Below are 10,640 nucleotides of genomic sequence, written 5' to 3' on the forward strand. Positions count from 1 at the left end.
TTAACTCTGTTTGTCAAGTGAAGGAAGGAACAGTCAGTGAGATCCTAGGCACCCAGGCTGATGTCCCGGTGCCACCATTACACTCGCTGTGTGACCCTGGGCAAGTGGGTGATGTCCCCTCAGCAGCCCCACTTTCCTCAAGCGTGAAATGAGGATAATAATAGTGCCCACCTGATGTAATGGCTGTGAGGGTTAAGTGAGAGAATGTCGGGAAGAGGCGGGGCACGGCGCATCCTAGGTGCCCCTCAGATGTCCACAGAAACGCGTCCTCGGGCTCCCTGTGCAGAGCCGCTCACCCCGTGACCCAGGCGAACGCAGCTCCTGCTCACTCCCAGGTACACCCAGACACACTCACCGTGCTGACAAGGACATCCGCCAAACCTCTCCCCAGGAAGGAGCACGATGATGATAATAACGATATAATAATAATGGTGATATGATAACGGCTACTATTTGTGCCCAGCATGGTGTCAGGTGCTTTAACTCACTTGGCCCTGACAATTCCAGAGGCAGGTATTATTAGTCCTATTTTTCAGATGAGAAAATGGAAGCTCAGAGAGGTTAAGTAACTTGCCCAAGGACACATAACTGCTAAGGGTGGAACCAGAAATGAACCCAAATCTGTCAGACTCAGATCCCATGCTCTTAACCCCCTGAAGGGCAGCCTCTGGAGAAATGAAAAGTAGCCCCTCTTCCTCCACCTCAGCCCCCCAACTCCCATATAGGAGCCTTTAACAAAGGGGCTGCCTACAGGTCAGACGCTCAGAATTCCCCGCTGGGCCCCCTAGCCCACAAGAGGGTCGGCCCTGGCCAAAGACCCACATGGGTGCAGGGGAGGAGGGGGGATGAGAAAACCTCCAGCTGGCTTCTCCAAGTCTGGGGAAGTTCCCCGAACAGCCTCCTGTGGGGGCAGGGCCTTGGCCCGCTCTGCAGAGCCTTCCTCTCTCCTTGTTCCCCAGACAATTTCAGCTCCCTTGACTGGCTCGGAGAACCTTAAATTAATCACCCATTCAAATTGCTGCCATCAGCCCAAGAATAATCACCGCTTGAAACTCCTGGCTCCAGCATTCTGACAATATAGGCTTCTGCAACAATAGGGATTGAGGTTAGACAACCAGCAGGGCTTCCCTGATGGAAGAAATGAATGTACCATGGAGTTGGGGTGGGGTAGCAGACAGTGAGAAATCCAACCTGCTCCAGTGACCCCAAAGGAGAACGTGGAAAGGAGGGAGCAAAGGGGGTGTAAGGGGTAGGGAGAGAGATAGAATAAGGGCTAGAAGCCCGGCAGGATGGTCTCTCCACTATGCCCTTCTTACAAAGACCAAACAAAAGGACCAGGACTGAAAAATAGCAGCATGAAAAATTTGGGTCACACCCCAAGACTTTCTCCATTGCAAAGCCAAGTTCTTGGAGCAGTCTTCCCTACTGGCTGGGCAAGGAAAAACACTATCTAAAGTCCTGAGCTGGGAGGCAGAAGCCTGGGTTACTGGCACAGTTCTACCACCGACTCATCAGATGTGACCTCGGACGAGTATCTGCCCCTTTCTGTGCCTTGGTGAACCCAGCAGTGCACTGCAGGGCTGGACAGAGGACCTCGGAGGGCCCTTCAGGAGAAGCAAAGGCCAGCAAAGTCCTAGGAAGCCAGTCACCCACTCCCACAAGGGTCTAGGGCTGCCCTCTAAGGCGGATGCACAACACACACAGATCTATAAGGGCAGACCTGTAGCTGTGAACAGGTGGAGGCAGAAAACGCAAGAGACGGGGCCGACTCAGCTCCGTCCTAGAGGTCTAGGCTGGGGCGCAGGCCCAGGTGTGCGTCTGTGAAGGCAGAGAAAAGGTGGGAGCAGCTGTGCATTAGATTTCTTTGCATTGGATGCGTGCTGTGTGTGCGCTTGTGACATCCCTGGGCAGGTGTTTCCAAGTGGCCAAAAGTGCGTGCATGAGACAGACCAACGGGCATGTAGCAGGGATGTGTGTGTGCAAAGCCATGCACAACAAAAGTGTAACTGCTCTGGGTGAGGCTGGGCAGTTTCCACCCAATTCCACAAAATTCTGCCACTGCCCACCCCCGCAACAGCCTGTGTGCTGGGGGGACAGAGGGACAATGACGCAGGAGTGTGGCTCCTGAGGAGCCCAGGGTTGGGGTGCTGGCTGGAGCTGAGGTGCAAGAGGAAGACAGCACCGAGGCAGCACCAGCTCTGGGCTGAGGCTCCTCCATGCTGACTGGGGGGACCTCTCTTGAGCCTCAGTTTCCTCACCTGCAAATGAGGAGGACCCCAGCACCCACCTTACCGGGCTGCTAAAGGACACAATGAGAGTGGTTTATAGAGGGCACCCAGCACGGTGCCCGGCACATGGCTGATGCTCCACGTGTGATCAGCAATTTCAGTTCAAACTCCAAGGGCCAACCCAGGCAGCCTCAGGGAGCGGCGGGGAGGCCCTGGACAGAGAATCAGGAGTCTTCGGCCTCGGCCTGCATCTGCCACTGATCCACTGTGTGATGTTAGTCTCCAGAGCCTCAGTTTTCCCATAAACAAAATGGGGCTGTCAAAATGTGTGGACCCACCTAGCAGGGGTGCCTGCCTGGGGGCTCTGGGCACCTTTTGCTGGGATTATTTCCAACGCAGGTGATGTCCTTTCTCAGACAGTCAGGGTGGGAGCTTGGTGGGGGGCACCGGGGCTGGGAGCCTGAGGGGCCCAGGAGCTGCTGCTACCTCCTCCCCTCCCCATTCCCACAGCTTCTGACCCCAGGGACAAGGCTGAGGAAGGTTGTTTACAGAGCATAAACCTTCACTTAGAGAAAGTTCGCGGGGCAGCTGGGGGCTGGGAGCTGCAAGAGTCTCACAGCAGCGGCAGGCGGGGTGGGGAAGATGAGAGGAGATGGGGCTTTGGTCTGCACCTGCCCCTTTCAGCCCTCTGACTTCAAAAGGGAGGCCAGGGTGGCCTTTGACAGGGTGCAGCACGGAGGCGAACATCCCTCCCAAAGGCTCAGAAGCAGGATGGGCAGTGATGTGGTGTTTCTCAAAATTCAGGGAGCGGAGACCGTGAAGGGCTGAGGGCTGAAATCAGGGACTGGGGCACGGGGCGTGTATTAGGGGCTTGGTGACAGGACCAAGGGCCTAAAGAGACGAGGGAGAGCTTGGAGAGGGGACAGCAATCCTTCCTTCTGGGTCTCAATGAGAAGAAAACAGGAGTCAGTGGTTCCCACTTCCCAGAGGCCTGCGGCTGCTGGCCAAAACAGTGGAACTGGGGCTGGTCCTCTGGGCTATGTTCCACACCTCGGGGCCAGAGAAGGTGCAGGTTCTGTGTGGGGCTCAGAGGGACATGGCTGGCAGGTGTGAGGGAGGTGTCCCCTGGGGTGAATGGACCCGGCTCACGTCAATTCCCTCCTTGCTGAGTCCTTCTCTGGCAGGCTTTTCTTCTGGGGCCCCTCGCACCAGGGCCTGAGTCTCTGGGAAGGGGGTCCTAGCTACCTGTGCACACTGGACTCCCCTCACTTGGGCTGCCTGTGAGAGTCATTGAGGATGGGGGAAGGATCTGACCCAAAGTGCAATAATCAGGGCTTCCCTGGTGGCGCAGTGGTTGAGAGTCCGCCTGACGATGCAGGGGACACGGGTTCGTGCCCCGGTCCAGGAAGATCCCACATGCCGCGGAGCGGCTGGGCCTGGGAGCCATGGCCGCTGAGCCTGTGCGTCCGGAGCCTGTGCTCCGCAATGGGAGAGGCCACAGCAGTGAGAGGCCCGCATACCGCAAAAAAAAAAAAAAAAGTGCAATAATCAGGCTAGAAGTCCAACAGCAGGAAGAACTTCCTGGCTCGCCCAAGACCCTGCAGTGAGTGACTGCAAAGCCCCACACCTGGAGCTCCTCATGAACAGGAGAGGCTTCCTGTGCAACCCCCTCCCCCGGCCCAATAATAACACCAACCCCTCACACTCCCACAGGCCCTTGTGGCTCACCAAGTTCTTTCCCACCCATTACCTCGTCCAAGAGGGAGGCCCACAAGGCTGGGGTTTCTACCCACTTTGATGGCCTAGAGATCTAAAGCTCAGAGAGGCGCAGTGATCAACCCAAGATCGCACAGCATGCAAGAGGTGGGGTTCCTGACCCCTCAGCCCACTCTGACCTCTAAGATGAATGACCCGAGATCCCCAAATGTCTGGACGTTTTCGCACCACATTTCCTCTCCCAGAGCTCCTGAGAGATGCCTCAGCCCTGGGCTCCTGGGGACAAGTGGTCAGAACAACCATGTCCCTGGCCAGGGCATTCCTGGCATCCAGAAAGGGCAGGATGTGGGGCAAAGGTACTAGCGGATTTAGCTCCTGGAGAGGAAGGAGAGGCCCCTCCAGAGGAGGTGAAGACAGTGCTGGCCAGAGGACACAAGGCGAGTCCTTCACCCTCATAGGGGCTGAGAGGCCAGGCCTGGGGACTAAGGACCTCCACCTCAGAGCTCTATTGCTTCCCCAGGCCCAGCCTTGCCTCGGAAAAGTCATCTCCCAAGAGGAGCCCGCGGAGGATGCAGCTGCTCCCTGCGAAGTGTCTCAGCCTCCACGGGCACCCAGGCTGCAGGGTGGGCAAGGGCGCCTCAATGCAGCGGCTCTTAATTAGCAGTCCCCTGCCCCTCATCCCCAACTCCACCACCCCTGCTACCCCAGCAGAGAACCCGCAGCACTCCAGCAGCCCTCTCTGCAGTGAAAAAGATTCATCCAGGCCCTGCCAATGGGCATTGGGGTTTGGGCTACTCCTAACCATTGACCCTGACCCTAAGTGCGACCACACGTCCAGAGCGATCTCAACTGTCTGCCCCCGCCGCACCCCCCACCCCGGCCCGCCACAGGTCTCTGCACCGAATCGTGGCTGCTACCTTCAGGAGCATACAGGCTGAAAGAGTTCCCTTCCGCTACCCTCCCTGTGGTCAGGGGGCTCCTTTGCCAGCATTTTCCTCCCTTCCGCTCTGAAATTCTGTGGGCCAGCTAGGATGGGGCAGAGGCAGGCAAGCAGGCAGCAGAGGGTCAGGCAGGAAGACAGACCAAAAGACAGCCGGAAACAGACAAGTAGAAGAGTGAGATTCAGGTGGACAGGTGGATAGACAGATGGACAGACAGGCACACAGATAACTGGACAGGCCAACAGAGGGATGGAAACAGACAAGCAGAAAGACTGTTGCATAGTTGGAGAGACGAAGAGACAGGACAACTCACACACAGGCAGAAACTCACTCCGGCAGAGGGACAGCCAGACAGGCAGAAGGACTGTAGGACAGTCAGGTGGACAGGCAAGGGGACCACCCAGGAGACCCCAAGACTAGAGGGCCCTCTCTGGGGGCAGCAATAAGGGATTAATATCGGCACATTTCCCAGGGACTAGAGGTCTCTCTCTCGGGCACCTTCGAGCATCCGACAGCCAGGCCCAGCCCTTCAACTGATATCTGCGGGGCCTCTCATGTTCCCGGCTGGGCCAGGCCGTCCCCCAAGACTGAGCTCTGAGCTGCCAAAATTCGCTCTTTACATCCAAGAAGGGTCAGTGTTTTTGAAAGTTGTAGGAGCCTGGTGAGGGGGAGGAGGGGGCCCGCAGCGTGTTTCCAAACTCACTCCTCTCCTCTTTCTTTTCCCCCAGGGTGCCCAGAGCCAGGCCTGGTGCAGCGGCCAGCAAGCTGGGCAGGCTAGCTGGCCGAGCCTGCAGGGCAGGCGGCAGGGCCCACTGCTGCCACTGGGAAGTTGAGGGTGGAGGGGAAGACTGAGTGAAGACTCAAAGTCAGACAGCACACGCCCTTGTCAGAACTCTGGTGGCTCAAGGGGACCCCCAAACACCTATAATTGGGGACCAGCCCTCGGCTGGGGGGGAGGTCGTCCCTGGAGAGGGACATCTCCGAGTCCAGGTGGGAGGCCACTGTAGCTACAGAGCTGGGGAGAAGGTGACAGAAAGTGTGCGGGGGCCAAAGGGCCCTCTGTGTCTGGGACACAGGGAGACAGAAGTGAGGAAGAGGAAATGGGAGCCGCACTTTAGTGGCTGCCGATTGGAGAGACATGGGGGACAAGAAGCTGGACGTGGGGCGTACCTGGGACAGAGAAGCAGGGGTTGGAGATCAGGATGGAAATCAGGAGTTGAGGTGGGGGAGGTCAGAAGCCAGGTCAAGCAGGGGTCAGGACTTGGAGGGGGGAGGGGGGTTAGGGGCAGGCTCGGGGGGAGGGGGTGGATCGGAAATCGGGTTCAGGCCTGGGGGCAGAGCGATGAGGGTCGGCCGACCGAGGGGGTGGGGGGCAGGAGGCGGAGCCAAGGCGGGGCAGCCGTCCCCCGGGAGCCCAGGCTCCGGCAGGGGCCACGCGGGGCGGCAGCGCGAGGGCACGGTCGGGGGCTCGGGGTAGCAAACTCACATGAAGACGTGGTAGACGAAGGCCCAGCCGCGGGGTCGCTCCAGCACGTTGTAGACCCAGTTCTGCAGGCGTCGGTAGCGCTTGTGCGCGGCCGAGGAGCGCTGGCCGCAGGCGGAGCCCGAGCCCGAGCCCGGCCCTGGGAGGGGCGCGCCCGGCGGCAGGGGGCTGCCCAGGAGGCCCAGGCGGCGCGGGGAGCCGCCCCCGCCCGCCTCGCCCCGCTCGCTCTGCACCGCCGTGAGCGCCACCAGCTCGGCGCGGGGGGCGTCCACGGGCAGGGGGGCTAGGCCGAGGCGGCGCGGGGGGGCCTCGGCCATGGGCGGCGCCGGGCGGGGGGGCCGGGGCCCGGGTCCGGTCCGGGGCTAGGGCGCGCGAGGGGCGCTCAGCGGCGCATGGCTCGGACCCAGGGCTGGCGGGGCGGCCCGAGGCGGGCGCGGTTGGCGGGGGCTAGGGGCCGGGCCGGGGCCGCTCCGGGGCCGGGGCCGGGCACTCAGAGCCGGGGGGCCGCCGGAGCCCGCGCTGACCGCCCGCTTCCCCGGCGACTGGGGCGGCTCTTTCCGACTCCAACTCTCTTATTACGCGCTCCATGCCGCTCGCCTTTCCACCTGCCGCCGGCGCGCCGCTCACATGTCAGCCTCCCCCGCCCCGCCCCTCCCCCGCCGCCCCCGCCCGCCCCGCGGCCGCCTTCCCAAATCGGGAGGGAGCGAGCGAGCCGGCGAGGCCGGGCGGAGGGAGGGGACGTGCGGAGAGGCGGCGGGAGGGCGCCCCCGCCGCGCGGGCCGCCGAGTTGGGGCGGGGACCGGACCGCGTGGCGGCGGCCCCCGGCTGGTGCGAGCGGAGCGCCGGGCTGCGCGGGGCTGCGTGGACCCGAAGGCCGGGCTGGGGGCGGGATGCCTCATGTGCGGTTGTGGCGAGTGGGGCGAGGAGTCGCGGCCGCCGTCGCGGTTGGGACGCGGGTCCCGCGGAGTTTAAGTGTGAGTGGATGCAGAAGTGGCTGCTGTGTGGGCGCAGTGGGTGGCTGTGATGGTGAGATTGAGTGAGGAGGTGCTGTGTGGATGGGCGTGCAGGGCCGCTGGCGGTGGCCGCGTCAGCGAGGTGTGCCCCGTCGGACCGTGCCCCGTGCGCGTGGGGCGGGGTGTGCTCGTGCCTGAAAGGCCTGTGTGTGCAGCACAGTGGGCCTCAGGTGTGTCTGCTTTCTGCCCACCCCACCCCCGCCTCTGAGCGTCCCTTCTTCAGGATGAGGGAAGAGCCCCCGCTTAGGCCACTCTGCCCCAAAGTAGAGTCTCCTCTGATCAGAGGGGCCTGCTCCGCACCAGCCCAGTCTGAAGCGCGCCCTTGCCTCGCTTCCAGGGCAGGGCAAGGTTCAGGGCGCACAGGTGTTGGGAGGTGAGCTCTGAACCAGCGCGGAGGCCAGACAGCCTCCTCCCCAAAGGCTCACAGAATCGCACCCAAAAGCGGCGAGACTTTCCCCCACGGCACTCCCTCTCCAGCCGGAAAGTTCCTGGTGCCTGACCTACTCTCTCTAGCTTTGGGGGAGGCCTTTTCGTTCCCTTTAGCCCTCTTGGCCCAGCCCACGGTGGTCATTTGGGTTTCCCGATCCTCCTTCCCTCGTCCCCTGACGAAAGCTTCGGCCACACCAGCCGCTCCCCCCGCAGGCCCTGCCCCAGGGTGAAGCGCTTCCGCAGCAAACTCTTCCCGGTTCCTCCGGGAGGATCTCGGGGGACGGAGCCGAGCGGGAGGGGCGGGGGACGGGGTGGGAAGGCGAGCTCGATTCTCAGCTGTCAGCAAAGGCAGCATTGATCTGCTGAGCGGCAGGGGGGGAGGGAAGGAGGCAGAGCTGCCGGCGTGCTAGGAGGGGGCTGCAGGGACCTGGGGGACCCCAAACTGGGCTTGGCAGCCGTTTACACCCCTACCCCAACAGTGACCCTTTTCCCTCTGCGTAGCAGAGGCTGCCTTTGGGGTCCGACCTGAATCCCTCTGGCTGCTCCTGGCTCCAGGTGTGCCGAGGGCCAGAGCCTGGTGCCCCTGGGCAGTTTATGCCCCTTCCTCACTGGTAGCTGGGGAAGGTTTCTGGACCCCAGGGCCCAGCTACGGATGCACTGCCCCGGCTGTGTTAACCCATCGTCTCCCCATGAGCTGAAGCTAACACTCCCTAGATTGGCAGCACTGCCCTCCCGGACGCTATGGGACTTCCTGACTGGGCTTCCTCAGTCAGGGGTCCTGGGGGGTGGACTAAGGTCTGGGGACTTGAAATGGTGGGAAGGAAAGCAGTTGTAAGGGATCTGGGGGGTGTTTCTTGGGGGTCTTTTTGAGGCTCTTCTTAACGCGCAGAAATGGCACTTGAACACAGGTTGCCCTTTATCAACACCCAGAATGTCTGAAATTGGGTCTGTTCTGGGAAAGATGATCATGAAGCTCAGCATCACCCCTGGATGCCACGCCTCTCTTCCCATTTAGGGGACTGCAAAAGTCCCTTCCTCTCCTTGTGAGGAGCCCTCACTGTGAGAAGAGGGTCTTTCATCATCTTTCCCAACTCCAGCTCCGGATGAGCCCCTCAAAGGCAGCAAGAGGAAGAAAGAGACTGTGGCTGCAGCTAGAGGGAGGGAAGTTAGATCTCAGGAGGGAGTTTCATGGGGCACAGAGGCCTGTTTCTCCTGTAGGTGTATGTGTAATGGGACAGGCCCACCACTTTTTTTTTTTTTTTTTTGCGGTACGCAGGCCTCTCACTGTTGTGGCCTCTCCCGTTGCGGAGCACAGGCTCTGGACACGCAGGCTCAGTGGCCATGGCTCACGGGCCAAGCCACTCCACGGCATGTGGGATCTTCCCGGACCGGGGCACGAACCTGTGTCCCCTGCATCGGCAGGCGGACTCTCAACCACTGCGCCAACAAGAAGGCCCCCTACCACTTTTTAAAGTGGGGAGTTGTGAGAGTTCCCTGGTGGCCTAGTGGTTAGGATTCTGGGTTTTCACTGCCACGGCTCGGGTTCAGTCCCTGGTCAGGGAACTGAGATCCCACAAGCTGCACGGTACGGCCAAAAATAAATAAATAAATAAAAAATAAAGTGGAGAGTCATGGAACTCTTCCTAAGGGGTGGGGGGATGGGGGGATGGTTCTAGGAGGATGTAAGCAAAGTTAGGTTGGTGTGTGTGTGTGTGTGTGTGCATGGGAAAGTGGAGGAGGCAGAGGAGAAAGTCCAGTTCCAAGAGGACAGGTGGCCACTCTGAGGGTCACCCGGCGGCCTTCCTGCCCCGTCCGAATTCCCGGGACATGAGCATGACCAGGAGGAAGGCCTTTCCCCACCGCAGCCTTTAGTGACTAAGACAGTTTTCTGAGCACACAGCTGTCTCAGGCTCTCTCCCTGCTGGGGGAGGGGGGGTGGAGCTGTGTTTTCCCACCCTCCTCCTTCTCTCTCTCCCACCTGTTCCCTTCACCCCACCCTCAGCAGCTTCCTTCCCACCCACCCCCACCAGCCGCCACACCTCTCCCAGGTAACACTGCCAAAAAAACATCCTGCTCTGCCCTGACTCACTCACTCTGTCCCACCTGGGCAAGTCCGTTCCTGGCTCTGGGCTTCAGTTTCCCCATCTGCCCATAAGGAGGGGGTGGGGCTCCAAGATCTTCTGTAATTCATCACTGTCACTTTCATCCATCAATGAAGCAAGTATTGATTGAGAGGAAGAGTGGGGAGGGAGAGAGCTCCCATTTGCTGAGCACCAGCTGAGGCTCAGAGACATGTGGGGACTCACCTAAGGATACACAGCCAGAATCCAGAACTGCCTGTGACCTGTCCTCTCCCCTGGCTGGCACCTACCCACTGTGCACTGGGTACTGGGATCAGTAGTGAGGGGAACCACAGATGGCCCAATCTTTGTTCTCTACGACTTATTCCTGCCAGGGGTGGAGACTCCTAGGTCTGAAAGGGTTGAGGTCTAGAAGTTGTGGGGACCTTGCGGCCAGGTTCAAGCCAGTCATCGACTGACGGCCTGCCAGTGTGACTTCAGGTCAACCAAGGATGCAGATTCTTTTCTTGGAGTGGGAAGGGGGTTTTAAGTCACTGGTTTTCAGACTTTATTAGCAATGGAATCCTTTCTACAGACAGAATCTTAAGGTAGCACCCCAATATGTAAAGAGCATGCAAGCAGAGGTGCTCTGGTTGAATTGAGGTGAGGAGGTCAAGGTTCCACCCACCAGACCTCCTCCTCCTTTCTCTCCACACCCCAGAAACTGTTTGGGTTTTCTTTCTTTTTAATTAATTAATTAATTAATTAAT

At 60.0% G+C, this 10,640-nt stretch overlaps 1 protein-coding gene across 4 annotated transcripts in view; it reads right to left on the reverse strand.

Moving 5' to 3' along the window:
- KCNQ4 (potassium voltage-gated channel subfamily Q member 4) overlaps positions 1 to 6,685 on the reverse strand; it is a gene marked incomplete at its 5' end in the record, with an annotated part of 54,090 nt that extends 47,405 nt beyond the window's left edge. For all 4 annotated transcript variants that reach the window (XM_081224237.1, XM_081224236.1, XM_081224235.1 and 1 more), the window contains one exon: positions 6,372 to 6,685. In XM_081224237.1, the coding sequence (XP_081080363.1) occupies positions 6,372 to 6,685 (314 nt within the window). The remainder of the gene's footprint in view (positions 1 to 6,371) is intronic.
- Between the last annotated feature and the right edge of the window lie 3,955 nt (positions 6,686 to 10,640).

This window comes from Mesoplodon bidens, assembly GCF_964165515.1.
Source record: "Mesoplodon bidens genome assembly, chromosome: 2".
Classification (NCBI taxonomy): Eukaryota; Metazoa; Chordata; class Mammalia; order Artiodactyla; family Ziphiidae; genus Mesoplodon; species Mesoplodon bidens.